The sequence below is a fragment of the Poecilia formosa genome, unplaced genomic scaffold (genome assembly GCF_000485575.1).
Source record: "Poecilia formosa unplaced genomic scaffold, Poecilia_formosa-5.1.2 Scaffold182, whole genome shotgun sequence".
NCBI classification, from domain to species: domain Eukaryota; kingdom Metazoa; phylum Chordata; class Actinopteri; order Cyprinodontiformes; family Poeciliidae; genus Poecilia; species Poecilia formosa.
The window spans coordinates 800,180-824,009 of record NW_006800121.1 but is presented as its reverse complement, the minus strand read 5'-3'; the positions used below and the strand labels follow the sequence as shown (position 1 = coordinate 824,009).

Below are 23,830 nucleotides of genomic sequence, written 5' to 3'. Positions count from 1 at the left end.
CATCTTGCCTCCTCTGAAGGAGACTGACTGGTTCATGCGGCAGTAGTCTTGTTGTCAGGTGTGGTGACAATGAAAGCATTGTATTGGCCCCAGTGTCCTTTACACAGACACAATTAGATGCATGTGTGTTAATACACACACATGCATACACACACACACGGAAAATAGACAACAGAAACTAAGTGCTGTCACTGATCCACTCCCATTGTTGTCCACCTGGTTTCCTTTGTTCTGTTTTTTCGGCATTTTCACAATTAACTTCTTTGCTATGCAGAATCAAGAGGATAATTGATATTTATTTATTTTTTAAATATCTAAAAAGATTGGGTTTTATTTGTGCTCTGTATTCCCTGAACAAGACTTAATCTGGTATGTCTCGACCAGTGTAGAGACATTTTTCTTTTTGCAGTTCTTCTCTGCAAAGTAGCTCAAAGCAAAGTCAGATTACCTGTGAACGTCAACTATTAAAGTGTTGCTCCAGATCCTCGGCTGGATTATGTCTGGACTTTGACTGGGCCGTTTGACCACATCACATTATTTTGATCTAAACGATGCCGCTGTAGCTAAATAGTTTTTACATTTCATTGATGCGCCTCACCATTCTGAATCAAAACAGATACCACGCAACCAGTCACCCCTCCTCCACCCCATGAAACACAAACAGTAACAAGATGCTAATAAATAATTTATAAATAGACACTTAAACCTTCTAAGAGGAGATTTTGTCCAGACTTTCTTTTTATGCCTCATCCATAACCACACGAGCAAAACATGGAAGAAAAGTCGCATTTTGTCTTTCACTTGAGTCTTTCTAAGTGCTTCTCTGAGAAATTTGAAGTCCACTCATGTCAAAATCTCCACAGATAGTTTCAGATAATAGGAAGAAGTCTGATTTTGTTTTCCTTTGCAGTAAAGTAAAAGTTAAAGCACTTTTCTTCTTTGCTCCAGGTAGATCCTCAGGTAGAAGCTTCCACCTTCTGTCACTGTGGAGCCAAACAAAAGTTAGAGATATGAGGCAAACTCTCCCATCCCCTTACGCTTGTAGGGGAAAATCCATGCTTTATTCTTTTTCACTTGCACATTGGATCCATGAGCCAAATCATGTGGAAAAAAATCCGAAATGTTTAGTCAAAAATAAAGGCTTTCCCACCAGCCAGCCTAGTTTATCCAATCCGACCGACTTGTAATCCTCCAAAGAAGGAAGTGATGGTGGCGAGAGGGAGAAATCTTACGTCCGCCACATGCTTATATACACAACAAAAGAGCCTTTTGCATTATTCAAATTCTGATTACAAAGGTACGCATGTAACGGGAGAGGAGTCAGCGCTACCGGCTCCTTCCTCTGGCTGGATTTGTGCGCACATCGAGAGGCTGTGTGTGTGTGTGTGCTGGTCAAGTGGATCTTTGGCAAAGGAAGCTCTCGAATCTCAAAGCACTCTTTATCTGCCGAGTCGATGAGGTGGCAAGTAGAAGTGAGGCGGAAGAGCAAACAAGAAGCGAAGTGTGTGATGGAGACGAGGAGGAGGAGGGAATGCTAAAAAAAAAAAAAAAAGTGGGAGAATAAATGCAGTAAAATAGTGTCCACAAAATGTTGAAGTTAACATTTGCATGTCCCTAAATGGGAATTATTGCTCAGTTTTCTGCCACAGGAGACAATGAGGGACAAAATCTACAGCCCTTTGAGTGTGGAAAATGCTGTTGATGCCAGGTGAGAGAAAATAGGTGACGAGACCTGGCAGTTCACACATAAGCCCCTCCTGACTGTAGAAATTCATTTTGACTTTTTAGAGATGCCGTTGCCAAGATCCTGTACTCGCTCATCTTCCACTGGTTAACCGAGAGGATCAACGCTCAGGTGTACCCTCGCCAACACAGCCTCTCCATCTCCATTCTGGACATCTATGGGTTTGAGGTAGGCAAGTGTTGCAGATTTTGGATTCTGTTGGCGGAGAATTAAATAAAAAAACTGTCAGGAGTTTTGCCTAATTTTCCTCTGCCGAGGGCGAAGGCGGTCGTCGCAGTACGGCAGAACTGAGCTCGTTCTGTTACACACATGGTCGCCACACAGATTTCGTGGGAAAAAAAAAAAACCCAACGTGATGACTCTGATCACAGGAAGTAGCAGCCTGAATTTAGCACAATAGGTCGCTTGTTTTGGATCCTGTTATCGCACCAGGCAGACGGTTTCCAGAAGCCATAAATTCAGGGCAGGCTGTGCATAACTCCCAGGTCTAAATGACCTGGGAGTATTGTGTCCCATCAGACACAATATGATTAAAAATACTAAACTGAAGAGTTATTACATAGACTTGTGTATTTGTGACTTGTGTATTTATTCTCTTGTCGTAGCTCATTGATATATATTAAAAAATAGCCACACGGGTTAAGAAATCAAGGCTTTGCTAACAATTAGGATAGTTTCTTTGTAAGTAAAAATCTCATGTTTTGTAACTAAAGGTTTTTAGATAATCTATACAGTGTAGAATATATTACTTGACTAACTTTGCTTATTCTAAAGTGATCTCAATGTAAAAAAAAAATCAAAGATATAACGGTTTAAGGGTTTGTTCAAGTTTTGGGGAACCTGCAGCTCATTCAGCACACCGGTCTGCAGAACCGCGAACCGCTCTCTGACTTTCCTGTGCTCAACTTTAGAGAGATCAGATCCTAAACAATCGTCCGATCGGGAAGATCACACCTGAAGAATCACCTGCTGTGTGTGTTTGTGGCGACAGGATCTGGCCTTCAACAGCTTCGAGCAGCTCTGCATTAATTATGCAAACGAGTACCTGCAGTTCTTCTTCAACAGGATCGTGTTCAGGGAGGAACTGGTGAGTTGGCGTCGTGCCTGCGGAGTGGCTCGGTTTCACGCACGCACGCACGCACGCACGCACACACACACACACAGACACACACACACACACACACAGACTTCCCGAGAAACTTGGGATCTCGCAGAAAGCAGCGACTGCATGTGCAGAGACGTAAAACGGATCCCCGTCTGAAACGTGTGTGTGATCCCTCTTGCAGGAGGAGTACAGCAGAGAGCAGATCCCGTGGCAGGACATCACGTTCAGCGACAACCAGCCCTGCATCGACATCATCGCCGCTAAGCCTCATGGGATACTGAGGATTCTGGACGACCAGAGCTGTTTCCCCCAGGTGAGGAGCGTCGCGCCGCCGTGTGCAAAATGTGCAAAAATATACAAATGACCTTAAGTGTGAGTCGTGCTAATTTGTTGCCAGGCAACAGACCACACTTTTCTGCAAAAGTGTCACTATCACCACGGACACAATCCGCTGTACGTGAAGCCAAAGATGCCGCTCCCAGAGTTCACCATCAAGCACTTTGCTGGTCGGGTCACCTACCAGGTACTCAGCCGCTCGTAGCTCACCTGGTAGATATTTCAAACCAAAATTATGTATTTAAAAAAAAAAAAACCTTCAGCAATCAAACCACTTGAGCTTTTTTTTTTGTCAACTCCAGACATTTTTGTTGCTTTCAACCAAACAATAACTTTCTCATAACACAAAGTAAGTCATATATAAGAGTTAAATTATGTTTTCTGAAGTTATGTACCCCTACCTGAAAAGTGTTTGGGTGCATTTGTTTTCAGATTGTAGGGTCAATGCTTTAAAGTACCTTTGATTGCATTTACAGCTAAAAATCTTGCATGAAGGCCAAAAAGCTTTATTTTTTTCTGAACCGGGCCGGGCCCTACTTACCAGTTAGAGAGATATTAGCTCTATTTGGTGGCACTAGATTGTATTTGATTAAAGAGGGCTCAATACAAATACAAGTTCCACCTTTTAGATTCATGTTATTTTGTAAAAATACCATGAACCATGTTTTTTTTGTTTGTTTTTGTTTTTCTTATAAAATAACTGCAGTAATGCCCTACTTTGTGTTGGTTTATCACCTTCAAAAAAAGCATTAAAGTTTGAGGAAGAAAAAAAAACTGGAAATGTGCAGGGGGCGTGAATACTTTTCTGTTTCTATTTTATCATTTGATAATGCCAGATGTCTCTGATCCAGGTTTATAAGTTCCTTGATAAGAACTACGATCAGGTTCGACAGGAAGTGTTGGACCTGTTCATTCAGAGCAGAAACAAGGCAAGTCCAAAAATGACGCTTAATTCAAAAGTACACTCAAAGGCCAGTTGCTGTAAGTTGAATAAAAGCCGTGTGTTTGCGTCTGCAGATGGTGTCAAACCTGTTCCTGGCTCACGCAGACGCCATGGGTCAGCAGAGAGGAGGAGGAGGAGGAGGCCACATGAGGAAGAGCAGCTCGGTCACCAGGAAGTACCAGCCGCCCACCGTCAGCAGCAAGTTCCAGCAATCGCTGCTGGAGCTCGTGGAAAAGATGGAGAGGTGAAGCCGAGGATCAAACGAACCAAATTAGCTCTAGATTAAAAAGAAAACAAGCTCCGTGTGCGACGTTTCTATAATCTCTTCATTCTTTCATTTTCAGGTGCAACCCTTTTTTTGTTCGCTGCATTAAGCCAAATAATATGAAGGTACGCCGTCTACGTTCTGTATGCGTTTGAGCTCTTGGCGGATTCACGTGTGAACCGGTGCGTTTGTCCAACTGTGAACAGCGGCCGGCCGTGTTCGAGGACGAGCTGGTCAGCAGCCAGCTGCGACACTCCGGGGTCCTGGAGACCATCCGGATCCGCAGAGAGGGCTACCCGGTCAAAATGCCATTCTACGTCTTTCTCTTCAGGTACTGGACGAGAAGAACCACTGAGATCTGCCTTCAGCAGCACCTAGGAGATGTTTTAACTAGACTATTTGCAAAATGTAAATGTGAGAACTAACTGACGACTTGTTCAGAGACGTCAGACTTTTACGACGTCAGAAATGTCTCATAGAAGACGTGCGATAGAAAAAGTTTGACTTACTCCTGGTTCAAAGTTTAGCGGACGACAAAAAACTAGTAAAAAAAAAAAAAGAAACGCTGTTGTGACTTCTGCTGTGTTTCATTCCCAGACGAAATGAGATGTTACTATAAACTATATTTAAAAAAATACATGTCCTTTTTATTCTCACTGTCTAAATCTAATCAGAATATGCAAGATTCACTTTTGGTAGCTTCTAATTAATTCATCTGAGTGGATTTGAGGGACAGCAGTGGATTTATTTTAATGCAGTTCCTCACAAGCTGCTTCGTTCTGTGGCATAATGATAAAAAAATAATAAAGTAGCCAAGATATCTGGAAGGGACTTGTGGATCCCCATTGGTCTTGTTTATTCTTGGGAATAATTTCCAGATACCAGATAATTCCACGTTAATCAGATTAAGCAATTATATGTATATTGAGCTCTGGAAAAAAACTAAGAGACCACTTACAATGATCAGTTTCTCTGATTTCACTTTCTATCTGTGTATGTTTGAGTAAAATGAACATTGTTCTTTTATTCTATGACCCACTGACATGTCTCCGAAATTTCAAGCAAAAGTTTATTAGGAGAAAATGAGAAATGGTCAAAATTACAAAAAAGACGCAGGGCTTTCAGACCTCAATTAATGCAAAGAAAACAAGTCCATGTTCATTTAGAAACAACAGTACTGATGTTTTAACTCTGGAAGAGTTCAGAAGTCAGTATTCGGTGGCATAAACACCAGGTTTTAATGGGGTTCAGTGCAGAGGTCTCTTCATTTTTTTTTCCAGAGCTGTATAATTAGCATGAATGAGGAGGTCCAATAATCAAAAAGGTCGATTTTAAAAACCCCAACAAGGGGTCCGCAGTAAAATAAAGTGGGGGGGGGAAGTTTTTTTATTTTAATTTATTTTTTCTTCTCAAACTGGCAAACTTTCTCTCTCAGGTATAAATCTCTGGTTGGACTCAAACAGCCGCCTCCAGCAAACGGAGAAAACTGTGTGATTATGCTGAGCAAGCTGTGCCCCCTCCGACCCGGGGCCTTCCACATCGGGGTCACGAAGGTGAGAGACGTCACCTCCACCGTGTTCTTCTGCTGCACATTCTTTTTTTTTTCTGTGAGTTTATGCATTGCATTTGAAGGTGACCTTTGCGTGTGTGTGTGTGTGTGTGTGTGTGTGTGTGTGTGTGTGTAAATGGCAGCTGTTCCTGAAGGAGGACGTCTACCAGCTGTTGGAGTGCAAACGAGAGCGATGCCGAGAGCTTGCTGCGCTCACGCTGCAGCGCTACGCCCGCATGTTCTTCGTCAGGAAGCGATTCGTCGAATTTCGCAACAAGATCATCGGGTTTCAGGCGCACAGCCGGGGCTACCTGCTCAGGTGAGACGTGACTTCAACATGCCAGAATACAAGACTTTGTGTATTTTTGGAACGTTAAAGCTCACGGTAACTGTGGTACAGTTTTGTATGAAAATGTGTTAACATATCAGGAAGGTGAGGAGGCAACTGGAAAGGTTTGTTCATTTTTTAAAAATGAATTAACTCAGTTCAACTGTGACTTAAATTGTCGTTCTCCTCTGTAGGAAGCGCTACGTGAAAATGAGGGAGAGTCTGGTCCGGTTCCGCTCTTATGTGCGAATGTATGTCAACCGCAAGCAATACATAAAGGTGCGTCCACTCTCTTTCCCCACGCAGTGTCATTTGCTTTTTATGAGTTTTTAAGAGCATATTTTGTTTTAGAAAACAAATGCTAAAGATTCATTTTCATGTTTTGTTTGTTTGTTTTACATCCGATTGTCATAAATGGAAATAAAAAGTGTGATCCGTTTCCAGATGAAGTTTGAAGCCAAGAGGAAAACTGAAGAAGAGAGGAGGAAGAGAGAGATGGTAGGACGGATGCTCCCCTGGAATTTCATTTAAATAATATACTGTAAATATTAGTAAATATGTTTTTTCCAAATGTTTCGTAGTGTGCAGGGTAAATCTGTTCCATTTGCTTTAATTTTTGCACACACACAAAAAAGAAAAGCTGAACCACTCTTTCAGGAGCTGACGAAGCGCGAAGTGGTGAATGTCACCCATCTTGTGATTCCTGCAGAACTCGGCGCTCTCCTGCAGACGGCAGCAGGTGGGTAGACGTTCATCCTTCACATTAAGTGTTCGTCTCATGATGAACCTACTCATAATTTATGCTCTGAGACTCTGACAGCTCGTTAAGGGTGCGTGATCAAGCTGGACGGGAGCGATAGTAGTTACTAAATAAAACAAAAAGGTGAAAAAATGTGAACTTTAATGGCGTCTTCAAAGAATCCCAAAATAACCTGTCTGGTCAGCATCCTGATGGTGCACGGAGTGTGAACTGATCTTTTTGGGCTCTCTGCCCCGCCGCAGTCAGGAGGGAGCTGCACGCAGACTGCTTGGCCCTGCTGCAGGCTCCTCACATCCAGGAAGAGGCTCAGCTCACTTTTCCCCTGGACATCAACAACCACCCGTTTTACCGCTACGTACAGGTCCACTTCAGGGTAAGACGTGCATCAACCTCCTCACAAAATGACAGCCTGATTATTAACCACAGTCAGACTGCAGTCCAGAAAAGAAAACGGCAAAAGTTTGAGGGTTATGAATATTTCTAAAGTTGGGTCTGGTATCAAGACAACACTGGTGGAAAATCTCTCCTTTTAAGGATAAAATCTCTTTTGCATTAGTCAGATTGTGTTCAGTTCAGAGTTATAAAACTTTAATGATTTGTTGTTGCAGGAGCCAAAATTTGGGATGCTAATGGTTCCTCTGGAGTTTCCTCTAACCAAAGTGGAGGACGACCTCAGGAGAGAGGCTCTGGAGCTTTTCAACATGGTATTCTGACCAAAAAGAAAAACGCTTTACTTTCAGAAACCCACCTGTTCACCATTTTGACTTTGTCCTGGCTTCGTCAGGTTTTGCGGTTTATGGGGGACCCTCACCTGAACGGGGCTCAGGAGAACCTGTTTGGGAATTATGTCATCCAAAGGGGCCTGACGTCTCCGGGTTTACGAGACGAGATCCTGGCTCAGGTTGTCAATCAGGTGTGGAGAAACACGAACCTCGAAAACGCCGAGAGGGGCTGGCTGCTGCTGCTGGCGTGTGTTTCCAGCTTCGCCCCTTCGCCCAAGATGGAGAAACATCTGCTGAAGTGAGAAACCAAACCCAAAAAGGTTTTATTTTCAAATAAGATGTTAAAAAAATAAAATTTAATTAATTTTTTTTTATTTAAACTTTTCTAAATTTTTACATTTAAAATAAAAAAAATAGATATTTAGATTATCATAGTATGGAGGGCCATTTCAGCCTAAACTAAATAAAGAAATAAATAGGGAAAATAAATAAATACATGAGTAAAATCATTTATACATTTATTTATTCCCAAATTCATTTATTTCCCCTTTGAAAATGAAAAGGGACAATTGAACAAGGGATAAATGAAAAATAGGTAAATGAAAAATGGGTAAATGAAGAGGGAAAAAAATCAAACTGGGAAATTGAAAAATGGATAAATGAAAACTAGATACATGAAAATGGGTAAATGAAAAAGGGATAAAAGGAAAAGATAAATGAAAATGGATAAATGAATCCGGGAATAAATAAATGTATAAATGAATAAATATAAATCGGAATAAAGATGCCAATTAATCTTTTATTTATATGTTTTACTCATTTATTTATTTATTTTACTAATTTATTTATTCATTTTCCCTATTTATTTCTTTATTTAGTTTTGGCTGAAATGGCTCTCCATATCTAAGTACATCGTCTACAAAGCCACTGAAACGGGCTTTTTACCATATACCTTAATTTTGTAAATCGTCGCTCAGGTTTGTGTCAGATCATGCCCCTGCTGGTTGCCAGGCGCTACTGCAGCACAGACTCATCCAAGCCAATCAGAAGATGCAGCAAAGCCTCGGCTCCTTCCCCGAAGCTGCGCGGACCTATCCGCTGTCTCTGCTAGAGTGGACAGCCAATAGGAAGAAGGCAAACATGGTGCTGCAGGTGCACTGCTTTGACGGTGAGAGGCTCGCCTACAAACTGAAAACCTTTATATTTCTTCTCCAGAAAATACAAAAACTCTGCGTGAAAGTCTAAAAGGTGAATAGTAAATCAAATGCAATTATAGAAATGTACTTCCTTACATCTGTTTTGAAAGTTTAAAATGCACTGTTAAAGCAAATACTCTCAACAGCTGGTTTGTGCGCAGCTTTTTATCAATTAATTGAAAGGCCATATCCACCAGACATCACTATTATTCAGCGAGATCAGTTACAGCCTCATTATCCGACCACTGATTTATTCATTAGCAGGTCGTATCAGGTGAACGCATTATCCGGTCTCTACAGAGCTGAAAGGATTTTTCAGAAGAAAAATAAATAAAATAAGGCCACAGCTTTTTTTATTTTTATTTTGCTACTTTTTTCTGCAGGAGGATCCTTCCTGTGTCCCGTTCATTCCTGGACCAGCGGGGAGGATTTAGCAGGACATATCTTGCGTCACAGGTGCTAATGGACTTAGCTAATTTATGTTTTTGGGGCATTCTTTCAGAAAAACAATGTGCTTCATATTTATTAAATGTATACCTGCTCCTGTAGTAAAGATGTGAATTAATCTTCACTTGCAGTAGCATAACGTGACAAAATAAAATAAAAAAATCAAACATTTGTTGAAGTCTGGTGAGATAAATTTGCTTCTATGTCCCAGACACGGCAACAGGAAGTTCCTACACAGTCATGAATGATAGAAATTGAAAATACCTTTTATTCAGTGTTTAGTGTTTGATTATGCTAATTATTTCAACAATGTTAAAATTAATATAACATATTTTTTAACATTACAGGATAAACTCGTGTATTTCTCTGAAATTCCAAATCCAGATTTTGTGATTTTCACAATATATTTACAGAAAATTAGACATTTTCATATACCAAAAAGGTCAGGGTCCTGGTCAACAAGTTATAACATATGTTAACATTTTAACTTGGTCCAGAAACCACTATTTTGTGAAATATCCCAGCCTTAATGGACCTCGAAATCTTCTCCACTGGTTGTTCTTGCAGTTTTTGGGCTCAGGTAACAACCTAACTACTTCCTCATATTGATGCTTGCCTGAACTGAACAGACACAGGAGGGGATGGCTATCTAACTGCTTTTTGAAACATATTGTTGCATATATAAATAAACAATTAAAATAACTCCATAAGATGTTTTTTACCCTCCTCTGAGGTCGGTGTATTTATTTATTTTTAATTAATGTGGAGGATGCTGCAGATAAGAGTCGAGCTTCTGGCATTGTTTTGGTTTTGCAGAGGAGTTTCCGACTGGTGGAGGGGGAGTTCGGTTCTGATGAAGGAGCAGAGCCAGTGGGTGGAGCTAGCCGGCCACGACTACGTGCTGGACCTGATAGCGGACCTGGAGCTTCCTGTGGACTTTCCCAAGCAGAAGAGCTACTTTATCATCAGCACTGATAACCCAGCGAAAGTCAGAGCTAACACCAGCCTGTCAGTCTGCAGAAAACACTCAGTAGCATCAAATCCAGCAAAGAAAACCTCTAGCATGTGTTTGATATGGCGGATTGTTTCCTCTCTTTTCCCAGCACCTTGTTGGGCAGCGGTTTTGACTCGGACGAGGAGCTTCCATCTTCGTTTCCTCTCAGCGGCAGCGGCAGCAGACCGGCCTACAGCCTGCCGGACTCTGATGGCTACTACAGCCACGGTGCACAAGCACACACTGAGCAGTTCACAGAACGAGGATAAAAAGACGAGTATAGAGAAGATCTATCTATCTACAAGAGGCTCTATGCACAACTAAAGAAACGAATTATCATCACAGTGAAACTTGTCTTTTACTAGTACGAAATACGTTTTTAGGTAAAAGTAAGGGTGATTATTACACTTTCTCCTTTTTGCTTGCATAGATTTCTGTGTTCAGAGTTGACAAATACTGCAATCTAAAAAAATAAAATAAAATCACAAGCAAGTTACCAAGTTTCCAGCTCAAGATAGAGATTCCTTTGTGGCGATTTCATCCGGTGATGGGGAAGAAGTTTGGAGAAATGTCCTGATAGACTGTCACCCTAACCTGTGATTTACAGCGCTCACCCAGCATAAAGTAGTACAACTAACTAGATTTCAGATCTTTAGTTTCGATTCAAAATCAATATTTCCTATGGGATTCTACTCTGCAAAGTATGATACATGTCGCGGTACGTCGCCAACTTGTTGATTTCATGCCTAGAAGACTTGATGTTTTCCTTAAAAGTCATAGAGGTCATGCAAAATGGTGTGTTCATTGTTTTGCCTCAGCTAATCTGAGTAAAACTGCAGATTTTGTGATCTCAGTTCTGCTATTAACTTTGTTTTCACTTTGTTATGGTTGAAACTCAGCCCTGTGAAAACTTTAACTGTTCTCATTGAGATGCTGATTAAAATCTTTTCAAAGGGAGCTTCACCCTTTATTATCCTGCCTGCTTTTCTGTGTCCAGCAGAGTCAGACACGTTCAGCGACGGTCAGACTCAGAGAGGAATGGACCGCTACCTGGACAGCCTGTTTGACCCAGTTCTGTCAGACGACGGCGTGGTGAGTGTTCACACCGACGTCCTGCGAACGACGCAAATAAATTCACTTTCTTCATTTGAGCCGTGATGTCGTTCCCTGTAGATTCTAAAGATTTTGCAACATAGCTTTTACACTTATGGTTTTCTTTCCACTTTGCAACGATGAGCTACATCGTGTTGGTCTTTTACATAAAATCCCAGTAAAACAGGTTGAAGTTGCAAGTGGTGGCTAAATATGGAAAAGCACTGGCAAGAAGCTGCAGCTGTATTTTCAATAGATTTACGGGTTTATCAGCAAAAAAAAATACAAAATGAGAAAGCAAGCTAAAGTCCTGAGAGTGAATGGAAACGAGTGCTGATGGACGGGTGGAACATGTGATCTGGCGTCTCTGTTTGTGCATGAATGGGGCAGACGATGAGGATGATTAGGTTTCTGAAGGACCTACCATATATGACCGCAACAGCGGGCAGAGAACTTTAACGTGCAGGTGAACGACTCTCTTCTCACCACAGCTTATTGTGTAAAATAAAAAAACAAAAGAAATGGACGACAGGCAGATTTTTTCCTGCGTATTTTCATATGTGGCAGCTTGCTAGCTTATCAACACAAAGCATCTTCAATGGGGGGGATCTCAAAACTAGAGAATTTTTGTACAAAAAAAAACAAACTTTAAAGGTTGAGATGTGTTGCAGAAGTGTACATTTTGTGTCCTAACAAGTGTGTGTCTGTGTGTGGTTGAGCATCGCCTACAGTGTGTGTGTGGTTGAGCATCGCCTACAGTGTGTGTGTGGTTGAGCATCGCCTACAGTGTGTGTGTGGTAGCACCTGGAGCGTATTCGGTTCCTGCGGCTCCACTCGCGAGCGTCTCAGTCATGCAGCAATCTACATCTCGTGGTCTCTTTGCTTTCAATCTCGTTCTCTGTGTCGTTTAAACTCCAGTTCTTTTTGGGGGGAATAATTTTTTTTTTGTTTTTGCTCTGCCCGATCCAAATGACCTCTCTGTCGGCCAGAACATGGAAAAGGCCGCCTTGTCTACGAGGATGAAGGGAGGAGGAGGCGTCGGCGTCGCAGGGGAAGGCCGTGGAGAGGGGCAAGCTACTCCCACCCGGCCTTATCCGCCGGGGATTCGTCCTGGAGGTGAAACTCTGAACCTTCCCTCTGCTTTCCGTGTAGTTTCTGTTCCGACTCTGCAGGCTATTTCTTTATGTAGTATTTCCTCTGCATTTTTTTTCTTTTAACATTTCTGTCCATAACTCTTCTTTTATGTTGATGGTGTTTATCTTGGTGTGAATCCTTGAGACTTTAGTAAGATTCCTCACTAGTTCAAAATGCGCTGAGTTGATTTTTTTTTAGTCTTATTTAACACATTATAGTGATTTTGTTTTTCTTGTAAAGGCTGATAAACTCTGCAGGGCTGTTGCTTAAAGATTCAGGTCCACGGATCAACACCCCTAATCTGGCGATTAGGAGCCACAATGAGCACCAGCCTCATTCATAATGCATCAGTAGCCATCCACTGCAACAACAGGTGTTTTTAAATGACACGGCTATTGCTTCACTCCTAGTTTCCACATTTTTATTAATAAAATAATCTTATTCCTACCAGGGCTGCCGTCTTTACTCTTCTCATTTTGTTTCTACTTCTTTATCTTTGTGACTTAAAACTCTTTCATGAGTCGTCTTGTATAATTATTGGATAATTGGTGGTCAGAAGATGCACAAAGTGAAGAAAACTGAATATATTATCAACTTAAAGTAAAACTAGGGTTAACAAGTGATTGCCGTCTGTGTGGGGATTAATTGTGCCTTGCAAAAGTGTTCAGTAGTAACATAGTTGGGAAGGTAAGGCAGTGCAATGATCCCTAAACATACAACCAGAGCAGCAATTGGCTGGTTTAGATTGAAACATATTTATGGGCTCTGCAAACATCCAAATAAGGATTAGTGGCAAAACTAACTTTCACATCCAACCAGCTTAACTTCTGAAGAAGAACAGACAACATTTCACTTTGGATAGATGGACAAACTGGATTTAAACCACCAATTCAATTCAGTTTGTAAAACATCTACTCCCAATACATGCCAAAGCAGCACCATCAGTTGTTCACTCTTTTATACGTTCTTTATCTGTTTACGGAAATATTTAAATCTCTGTCATGTAGACTGATTATTTTACTGAGGATAAAGGCACTGAATACCTGCAACCACCCACCTGTGCTCCAAACCTGCAGTAGGAAACATTCACTTGACTCTGATCTTGTTCCCCACTCGCTGCTCTTGAAGCTGTCCCAGTGCTCCCAGTGGCCGGAGGAATGATGCCCCCCAGGCCAGTCCCCTCCCACCACCTTCACCAGGAACGACACCAGCAACCAGAGGAAGAGCCGCAGCAGCCCGAGTACCACCAGTACAACCGTCCCCAGCAGCCCTACCCTCTGCCCGCCTCCCCCACTCCCGCCTCCACTCCCGCCACTCGCGTGGCGCCCGCTCCTTTGCCCGCTAGCGCCCCCGCCTCCGTGCCCACGGCCGCCCAAGCAGCTGCCAGGGAAACGGACGCGTCGCCTTACAGCGGGGGCTTGCCGGGCCTGCCTGCTCTCCCGGCGATGCCCGCAGTCCCAGGCTTACCTGTGGTGACAGGTGTGCCAGGTATAAGGAGAACGAGGCGTGTGGCTTTCCAGCATGTGTGGCCTGAAACGAGTGGGCATGGTGGACTTCACCTGCGGCTCTAAGCATAATTCCTGCCTTTCTAAAGCAGTTCTAAACCTCCAGTGTGTCTTGTTGCGGTGAAATAAACGCACGCTCGGCGTTTCACTTTGACGCAATTTGCATCGCTGTTGTTTCACCGTAGATTTCTTCCTCGTTTTCCTCAGGACCGGAGCAGGTGGTGCTGACTCAGCAGCAACAAGCCATCATCAACCAGCAAGCCATCATTCTGGTAGGAATCATTTAATGTTGCTGTTAGTCCCCATGCTGTAGTTACAAAAAGTTACACAAATTTACACCTGTGTGTGTATAACTCACAGGTGTAAATTAATATCCAGGATGAGCCCCAACGATTGCCATAATACTGGGGAATTACATTAAATTTGCTGTGAATGTATAAGCCGATTGTTATGATAAAAATGCTTGACAAGTTGCAAAACTGACAAACCCAAACCGTTATTCAAGATGAATGAGAAATCTTCATCTAAAGTACCTGCTCAACACGTTTCAATGAGCAAATCAGAGTTTCATCCTGGAGTACGTATAGAATCATGATTTGTAAAAGTTAAGAGAAAATGTTGGTCAATGGCCTAAACTAACTATAAAAGCTTCGTAGGAGTGTAAACAAGCCTATTTTTTTAACAATTATCTTTACCAAACTAGCCTTGCATTATAAAAATTTTTTACTTTAGATATATCTAATCCTTGCCAGACAGTCAGACATTAATCGTTTCTTTTCTTGTCCGCTCTTGAATCTCTTTAGTTCAGGGCCTGATGTGTTGCTTTCTGAGATATTTTAGCCTACTTCATGTTGTCAGACAGTTTCTGTCTAGGTGATTTCTTCATAGTGATGGCGAGGAAGTAATTAAGCCTCCGCCAACTGAAAAGCAGCTGAAAAGAAAAAAACAAAACGAACTTTACATTCACTTTCTGCAGAACAGCAAAGCTGTAACTCCTAATGTCGATCTGGTGCAGGCGCAGCAGATGACCATGCAGGCCATGGCGATCCAGCAGCAGATGTTGTCTTCCTTCCCTCCCGTTGCTCCAGCGCCGCAGACACCACCACCCCACCACCACGCAAACCCGCCGCAGCGCTCGCACACACCGAGCCCCGTGAGTAAGCACATCCCACTACATGCCGATTTCATCAACTTTCAAATATCGTCTTGGTTCTTGTTTGTCTGCAGGCCAAAGAGAGCGGCGAGTCGCACAAGTCCAGCCCTGCTGCCGTCCAGCGGAAAACGAGTACGTCTTGTTATATTCTGCAAACGTAGACGTGAAGATTCTCTGGTATTTTCTCATTTTGTTGGCGTATTCTCCAGGTACGACACGTGGGCCGCCTCCTGAGGATGTGGTCCGGTCCAGTGTGAGCAACACGGAGCGAATCGACCCGAGCCACAACATCAAGGACATAATCAAGCAGCACCAGCCTGCAAGCGCAACGTCCTCTGCTGGGTCTCCAACGCAAAGGTGGCGCACTGGGTTATGCCAACCCAGATATATACTTATTAAATTAAATTGTCCTCATCCTCACATGTTTCAAGAATGCTGAGAAGGAATCAGTTAACAGATTGTTTTACTTTCGTTTCTTGGGATTTTCTTTCAATCAGATTTAAACTTATTTTTTATCCAGCTGAATCTGATTGGTCAGATCTAACAAACAGTGTTTAATTGAGGGATTTTTCAGTCTATATAAAGAAATTGTATGATAATCCGGTATGTATTCGTCGTTATTTTCTTGTGCGTGCAGGAAAAGTGACGGGAAGAAGTTTGCCAAGAAACCTGACCCCCATGATGAAGCTATGGAGATCCTTAAAGATCAAATGGCAAATCCCCCGCAACCGGTAAATCTCAACCCTTTGTACAAGATTAACGCTATATTAACACAAACTAGCTAAAGAAAGCAAATGCTACTTGCCATTTCCTGATGCTCAGTCGCAGAAGAAGCCTCTGTCCTCCCAACCGAAGGAAGAGGAAAAAGTAAAAGCTGTCAAGGTAGCCAAGCCTCAACCTGCAGCGTCTGCAGCCAGCTCCATCATGATCCCTTCCCATCCGCCAGGTGAGCTTTCCCAAACACTAGACATTAAAACAAACAGAAAAAATATTTTTGCACATTTTACACTCGCACAGTTTAACATAAACAGGAAGTCTGTTTGGACTTCATTGGTGTGTCTCTCCAGTCTCTAGAAAATTACCAGTGGAGGAGGAGAATATTCAGACTCAGCTCCACAGCAGAACCAGTGATGAATATTACACCTACTCTAATGTCCCCTGGAAACTCTTCATGAGGAAGGAGGCGAGTTCCGGATCTTCTCTCCTCTCAATTTATTTGCATTGCGAGTAAATGCTTTGAGAGATGGGAATAATGAACACTGGATACCACATTTTGTATTTCTGTGATACTTACTTGTCTTGCTGTCATTATCTTTCGTTTTGATGCAGGTTTTCTACCCCAAAGAGAACTTGAACAACCCTCTGATCCTGGACCTAATTTTCAGACAGGTTGGTCAAAGACGTTTGTGAACATCGATTAATTCATTTCAAACTGAAACAGGCTCATGTGATACTTTAATGAGTATGTGGGATATTGAAGAATTACAAATTATTAATGATAAATAACCATGCAGAAAGAAGGTTCTGCGTCCAAAGCCAGGCCTTTTTCTGCATGTAGTTTGCATGAGTTCTCTCCAGAGACTCTTATTTATCCCCAAAGTCCAAATGGTTACTCCAAATTGCTCTTGGGTATAAATTAGAGTGTTTGTTGTTTTTTTTGCCATGCGTGTTTCTGCGTTGCTCTGTGATGGACCCGTGCAGGAAGTTCTCCATTCTCTCGTCCGATGACTGCTGAAGATTGGCCCCGGTCTGCCTCCGTGGCACTGCAACAATTAACTCTTGCCAATGATGGATTTGTTGATTTTTAAGTAATTATTCAGATCAGGGATGAAGTTGTGCAGGATTAGTTCTAAAATAACAAAAGAGTATTGCTTAATCCGTTACTCGAGTATTTTTGACAGTTTGACACAAACTTTGCAGTGGACACCACAAACATGTCAAAGAAGGTGATATGGTCACAAGTAAGTCGGTCTAAGCTTCTAGACCGACACGTGGAAGAAAACAAACACCGTCTCGACAAGTGAAACATGCTGACGGTGGCATCTTGCAAGGTAATGCGTGTTTTCGTCTCTCTTTTGCAGATCGTACACGATACCTTCTCCGAAGCCTGCGTCCGCATCACTCAGGAAGAGAGACAGAAGATGAAAGACCTTTTCGGTAACAAGAAAACCCCAAACGAAATAAAGATCAAACACACACGGATGAAACTTTGAAGAGTCCATCTTGTTTTTAACAGCGGAGAACAAAGTGGATCAGGCTTCAGGAACGCATGACGAAAGCGTGAAGAAAAAAGTGGTGGCCATGGCTAAAGACTCTTGGGAGATCTACTTCTCCCGCCTCTTCCCCGCCTCTGTGAGTTCCCCAAGTCTGCGTCCCTCCTTCTTTTGGCCCTTACGAGTGTCGGACCACGGTTGCATGTAATTCAGGCTGCAGTTCATGCGTGTGTGTGTGTGTGTGTGCTTTTCAGGGCAGCGTGGGAACGGGAGTGCAGGTCTTGTCCGTGTCGCATAAAGGCATCAAGCTGCTGAAGCTGGTGAAGAGCGGCTCGACCACTTCAGACTACTTCAGGGTGCTGAGGCCTTACAGGTGAACTTAAGTTCTGGATTGGTGATGGAAATCTGCAAAGGTTTGCAAGAAACATCTGTTGCATTAAAGCATCAGCCACACCTAAGCTGTAAATTATAGTATAATCCAACCAATGCTGCTAACACTGTAGGTCATGTCCTCGTTTTTACCTCTACAGACGTGACGAGTGTATTGCGATAATCTATGGTCCTTGTGACTCTGGAGGACAGCTGGGAGGAAATAATGTGGGTCAGAACAAACTGATTTTCTGTCCTAAGGGACAGTTGGGTGGTTCCTGAGTTAAAGTATTGCAGGGAATGTTCTTCTTCTTCTGCAGGTTTTCAGGATTTAGTGAAAAAGAAAATCACATCATTTTTTCCAATTCTAGGATTTTTCCCATCAATGCACAGTAAAATCTACTTGTTTTTTTTTTCCAAGTCCAAAAACTATTCAAAAATAAGTCCGATTCGTGTACATACACACAAATCTGACTCAAAACTATTATTATTCACTGACTAAATGTACAAGCTATGATTTAGCTTCTTGTCAAAACTCCCTCATCAGCAATATTTTAGGGTATTCTTGGAAGTCTTCATCAATTTCTCATATGGTCAAGGGGTTTTTTAACATAAAATTTCTTTATTCTTTTTGAATGTAAGATTCCTTCACTGTTAGCAGGGTGTGGTTTGGGTCTGGCTTCAGCAGTCAGACCGATGTTTGACTCTGGAACCCTTTAGCTTACGCAATAACCGCACAGTTCCCAAATCCTGTTGCTGTAAAATATAAAATCATTGCATTGCCATCATTGTGTTTTGATAAATAATGCATGTTTCTACCGTATGAATGTATTTGGTTTTCACCAAACATGGTCAAATATCTCTATTTTGGTCTCACCTGTCCAAAAAGCATTGTTGCAAAAGTCTGGTAGTTCATTGAGATGCAACTCTTAACGTAAAACACAATCATAAAACATCATATATATAATTATCACTGCCATACAAGGTAAAAGCATAATCTGTATGCCAAAACAGTGCAAATGAAACATTTAATTGAGACAGGTTGCCTTTCAGACATTTAGCCTTTATAAACATTCCCAGGCCTGCAACAGGTGTTACTTTAATGTCATTTCTGTTGTCTTTTCCTCTTGACATTGTGTGCCTGTAGGCTCTAGACCCAGAAACTACCAACACTACTGTTTTGATAAACATGCTGTCGCCTTCTGATTATAAATCATTGAATTTATTAGCTGCACTTCCACACTGAAGATCTATGAATGCGTGTACTTGCCTTTCTGGCTTCTTCAGTAATAAACAGTTGAAATAATTTCAGTACCTGGTCTTGACTAGATCATGTTTATTGCATCAGAGTAGGCCTACGGCATATTACAGATATGTTGGAAGCAGTTCTAGGCAATGAAATAGAAAAATTAGATCACTTAAGAAGAATCTTGACCTGCTTCGACATTGACTTGAGTTCCTGCCCTTTGACCCCCCCGTGCAGCTACTCGGACATCCTGTTTGTGTCCATCCCGTCGAAGAACATGCTGGAGTTCAACTTGACCAATGAGAAACTGATTCTGTTCTCTGCCAAAGCGCCGCAGGTCAAACACATGATCGACTACTTCCTCACGGAGCTCAAGAAGGTCAGCGAGACATTTTCCACCGCTCACTCGCTGTTCTGCACGTCTGTCTTATAAGTTTGCATTCTTTCTTCTTTGAACCGTTAGCATTATTATTTCCGATGGACTGACATGGTGGTTCAGTGTTTTTATTGGTAGTGCATGATTGTAAAGTGGAAGGATTTTCAAATATCAAATACATTTTTACTCAACCCTCACCTCTCTGACGTGACCGAGTTAGTAAATCTAACCGTGTGCAATTTCTCAGGACTCAGAGTACGTGGTGGCGGTGAGGAATTACATCACTGAGAACAGGAATCACCTCAGTTTCCATAAAGGAGACATCATCCGGCTGCAGCACATGGATGGGCTGGAATCTGGTGAAAAACCTGGCGTAGACAAATATGAAAAAAGTCTGGTTATCGTTTCTGTTTAATTCTGTTTGCGGCAAAACACGTCGTCGTCATTGTCTGTGTGTGGATTTGTGTGCAGGAAGACAATATGGCTGCATTGTGAGGAAAACTGTCATGCTTCTGGAGGAGCTGAAGAGGGACACACCAGAGTTTGGTGGGTGTGGCATGAGTTTCTCTTTACTATGTGATGAATATATTTTCGGCTATCATATGACCTGTTTTGCTCTTCTAGTTTTCTATTTCAAAGAAAATTTTTAAAATCAAATTTATTATATTTTTTCCTCAAAGTAAAAAAAATAAAATATTTCCAGTTCACTCCTGTTCCTTTTGCTCATTTGACATGACCCTTTTTTGTTTTGGGGGACTTTAAATATATACTTCATGTCTCCGAATGAAACAGGTTGGCGTTTCGGAGCTGTTTTTGGAAAGTCCGGAGTGTTTCCCAGCGATTACGTCCATCCTGTAGCTGCTCCTGACTTCCTGTTTCTGCCAGCGGAGCGTGCGGAGCCCCGCGACAGGCACGGACGGGTCGCCGCATCAGCTGCCGTTGCTGTGGCGATGGGCTCGGCTGTAGCTGCCCATGAGCTCGAGCTCTCCACAGAGGTGCAGACCGGGATTCTGTCCTCAGATTATAATCCCAAACTACAGTGCACAAATACACTTTGGGGTTAAACTTTTGAGTTATTTTTGTGTGCGTCAGGTCGTGAACGAGATGTATGGGGACAGCTGGAGTGTGGAAATGGACGATCTGCCTCTGCACAGCAATCAGTATTTAATGACCGAGTTTGCCAAGAAGTACTTCAGAGAAGCCCAGAGGAACAGGAGGTCAGGCAGATGCACACCAACACATGTTCAGCCAAGAATCCAGCCCCGATTTTACATCTGATTAATAAATATGACCGACTGTTCTGTTGTTTATCCCTCACAGTGATCAGAAAGCCAAAAAAGGGAAGGAGGCCAGGGATCCTGTTGATATGGTCAAATTCTCCAAGGTGATTCTACTGACTCTGCTCAAACTCACACTTATGTTTAAACTTGTGCAGTTTGTTGCGTTATATCATAAAGATAAGTAAAAAAAAAAAAAGAAAAGATAATTACCATATTTTCCGGATCTTTAGCCCTCAACTTAAAAGCGGCAACATATGAGTTTGAAGAAATTTCTCCGTTGTGCCTGCTGCTGCTAGCATGTGCTTGTTCTGAATGAAAATTTAGCACTTTCTTCTTTGATTTCCAATTTTGACTTGCAATGACTCACTTCCTGCTAAAGCGCCCCCTGGTGGTTGAAAAGAAATCCACAGAAAAGCCGCACCGGGCCATAAGCTGCATGGTTCAAAGCGTGGGGAAACTACGGTAATAGGTCCTGCATGACTAGTTGAAGGATGTGGTTTATTATGCACTCTGTTTTTACTCAGAAGGTAAAATAAAGTCCAAGTTTTACCCAGCTGCCCCAATCTCAAAATTCAACATGGCCTCCCTTTTTATGAAACTCGGTTTATTTGCACTTCTTACATTATGTATCTCATGAAATTAGTCACAAACACCGTACTCTACAGGTTGTCTCAGTGAAGATGTTGCCACGGTGTTTGAAAGTTCAAAATACACAAAAATATATCGGTTACTATTAGCTTGCAATGCTAATAGTAGTTGATCATCGGCACATTTCTCCATGTTTTGCTTTTAGTCTCCAATCCACGAGTCTCTGATTGATTTCTCTGACAGCGGGATGAACAGAGTGGCTGCTGATATCTCTATAGGTAAGAACAGAACTGAATGGGATGATAGGAATCTGTTGGGAACCTTGGAATAAACCTTTAATTATGATTAAAGTTGAGGTACACATGTTTAGCGTCTCTAATTCATTTGTGTTTTTATAATTTCAAGGCTATTACCAGGATTACATCCACTGTGTATTATTTGAAATAGTTATTCATGTTTTTGTTTCATTGTGTTTGTGTTGCTGCGATTATGTTACAAGTCTTTGCAAAAGCATTCACAGCGCTGCTGCCAGGCTTCTGACAAAATCATCCCAGCTTCCACATGCGAATCAGTTCTGATGCCACCACGTTGTTATTTATGAAGCAGTTTAGATTTTTTTTTTCCTCACAAGTGCTTTATAAATAAAATTTTATTTATTTTTTTTCCCAGCTATTATGAAGTTTATGGGAGACTTTCCAATGAAAGGCCAGACTGAGCAGGACCTGGTGGCTACTATGCTAAAGGTATAATTGTTGTTGTAATAAATTCTCAATAAACTGCATTTAGGAGCGTTTTTTTGAGCATCATTTATATATCCTTTGATCACTGCAGTTAAGTAGCGACCATGGTCTGACAAAGGACGAAGCCTACTGCCAAGTGATGAAACAGGTCACTACCAACACCAGTTCCAAACAGTAAGACCTCCAGCCCTCACAGGTCACCATCAGCGATGGGGTGATTGAGTAGCTATAAGTGTGTGTGTGTGTGTGTGTGTGTGTGTGTGTGTGTGTTTCCTGCAGGGATAGCTGCCAGAGAGGATGGAGGCTGCTGTACATCCTAACAGCTTTTCATCGCTGCTCCGACGTCATGAAGCCATTTCTGCTGAGGTTCTTGCAGGATGCCTGCGACAGCCCCGGGATGCCATACCAAGGTACGCAACCGATTAATTAACGTTCCGTCACATCAGACTAAAAGATGCTAAAAATTTACCATGGACGGTGGTATATCAGCTCCACATGAGGAGCACATGTAAAAGGATGTACTTTTACATGTGCTTGGGGTGAACCTCCATGGTTGGCCATCCAAACATCTGGAGAATGCTTGTCTACATGCCAGCCTCACTGACAGCTCTGTCCAAGAACTTTATTGAAACGCTTTTTGCAAACACAAAAACACGTCCAGTTCTGCTTCTGCTCCAGGTGGAGATCTCTAGCCAAACAGCTAAAACACAGAATTCACAACCTCAGTATAAAAAGGCGCAGTGCCTTGCACATAGAGATTGGAATGTGTTGGCTTCAAGCGAGGACACGCACACACACCCTTGATTGCAGAGAGACCAAGAAAAGTTATAATTTTTTTCAAGCTGGGGAGCCAATGCAAAATGATTTTTATCACATTGACAAATGATATTAAGGGCTGAACAGGGATGAGGAAAAGGAAAGAAGGGGATCATATGGCTCGTGATACATGTGATCATCCCAGGGTGATTAAAAGATGTGGATGTTTCTTTCTGACTGTATTCTCCAGAAAATACACACAGAGCGCTACACCGTTTTGAAATTATTGCACAGAATGGCATGCTCTGTAAAGAAACACCAGTCACCTGACGATGCAAAAACAAGCTGATGGAAGTCCTTGTTATGTCTCATAGTGAGACAGAAAGTGACGACGGGGCTGCAGAAACCTCCCGTTTTAGAAACAAGAACATAGATAGTTGCACAGAGCAGATGCCATACAAACACATTTCCTGTGGTGGAGGAATTCTGGACGCAGTCCTGGAAAAACAGAGGAGAAAACTTTTTTTTTTACTTGCTTAATGAGCTCAGTAGGGTCATACCTGGCGTCCCACTGCGACAGAGTTTTCCAGCTTGGCTACGATCCAGCAGCCTTTGAAGGATCAGAGGTCCAGGAAGCCTGGCGCGGGTCTTTATGAGTTGTGAACCATTCCCAGTGTTGTCACTGTGATCAGTTCTTCGCCAGCAGACTGACGGTTAGTCATAGTTCTGTATTAAAGTGTTTTCTACCTGCTGGTTTAATTTGACAGGTATCGCCAAGGCTTGTCAGGAGAATCTGAAGAGGACATTCCAATATGGAGGACGTATTCAGTATCCTAACAGCATGGAGATCAAGGCAATACTGGTTAGTTTTTTTTTAATTTTTATTATTTCCTTGTCAATTGTCTTTGGATCTATATATGTTGGTATATGGTTAGACTGAGGAAATGAACTGCCACACTGGAACGAATATGGCTGCATAAATTAAAATA

General features: G+C 42.2%; 1 protein-coding gene across 1 annotated transcript in view; it reads left to right on the top strand.

The window, feature by feature from the left end:
- The window catches only part of LOC103147438 (unconventional myosin-XV-like), a 49,692-nt gene that overhangs the window by 7,012 nt on the left and 18,850 nt on the right, over positions 1-23,830 (top strand). Inside the window, exons 13-53 of the mRNA XM_016678363.1 lie at positions 1,650-1,708; positions 1,789-1,912; positions 2,736-2,831; positions 3,031-3,162; positions 3,247-3,372; positions 4,037-4,114; positions 4,203-4,372; positions 4,473-4,518; positions 4,600-4,724; positions 5,829-5,946; positions 6,086-6,261; positions 6,465-6,549; positions 6,715-6,768; positions 6,928-7,009; positions 7,273-7,403; positions 7,639-7,734; positions 7,815-8,050; positions 8,730-8,920; positions 9,332-9,404; positions 10,212-10,403; positions 10,499-10,617; positions 11,387-11,481; positions 12,471-12,597; positions 14,328-14,392; positions 15,136-15,273; positions 15,348-15,405; positions 15,483-15,630; positions 15,911-16,004; positions 16,096-16,339; positions 17,194-17,234; positions 17,355-17,430; positions 17,510-17,625; positions 17,741-17,859; positions 19,339-19,480; positions 19,725-19,836; positions 19,949-20,023; positions 20,336-20,472; positions 20,570-20,694; positions 20,798-20,861; positions 21,551-21,623; positions 23,609-23,703. Coding sequence (XP_016533849.1) covers positions 1,650-1,708; positions 1,789-1,912; positions 2,736-2,831; positions 3,031-3,162; positions 3,247-3,372; positions 4,037-4,114; positions 4,203-4,372; positions 4,473-4,518; positions 4,600-4,724; positions 5,829-5,946; positions 6,086-6,261; positions 6,465-6,549; positions 6,715-6,768; positions 6,928-7,009; positions 7,273-7,403; positions 7,639-7,734; positions 7,815-8,050; positions 8,730-8,920; positions 9,332-9,404; positions 10,212-10,403; positions 10,499-10,617; positions 11,387-11,481; positions 12,471-12,597; positions 14,328-14,392; positions 15,136-15,273; positions 15,348-15,405; positions 15,483-15,630; positions 15,911-16,004; positions 16,096-16,339; positions 17,194-17,234; positions 17,355-17,430; positions 17,510-17,625; positions 17,741-17,859; positions 19,339-19,480; positions 19,725-19,836; positions 19,949-20,023; positions 20,336-20,472; positions 20,570-20,694; positions 20,798-20,861; positions 21,551-21,623; positions 23,609-23,703 — 4,653 coding nt within the window. The remainder of the gene's footprint in view (positions 1-1,649; positions 1,709-1,788; positions 1,913-2,735; positions 2,832-3,030; positions 3,163-3,246; positions 3,373-4,036; positions 4,115-4,202; positions 4,373-4,472; positions 4,519-4,599; positions 4,725-5,828; positions 5,947-6,085; positions 6,262-6,464; positions 6,550-6,714; positions 6,769-6,927; positions 7,010-7,272; positions 7,404-7,638; positions 7,735-7,814; positions 8,051-8,729; positions 8,921-9,331; positions 9,405-10,211; positions 10,404-10,498; positions 10,618-11,386; positions 11,482-12,470; positions 12,598-14,327; positions 14,393-15,135; positions 15,274-15,347; positions 15,406-15,482; positions 15,631-15,910; positions 16,005-16,095; positions 16,340-17,193; positions 17,235-17,354; positions 17,431-17,509; positions 17,626-17,740; positions 17,860-19,338; positions 19,481-19,724; positions 19,837-19,948; positions 20,024-20,335; positions 20,473-20,569; positions 20,695-20,797; positions 20,862-21,550; positions 21,624-23,608; positions 23,704-23,830) is intronic.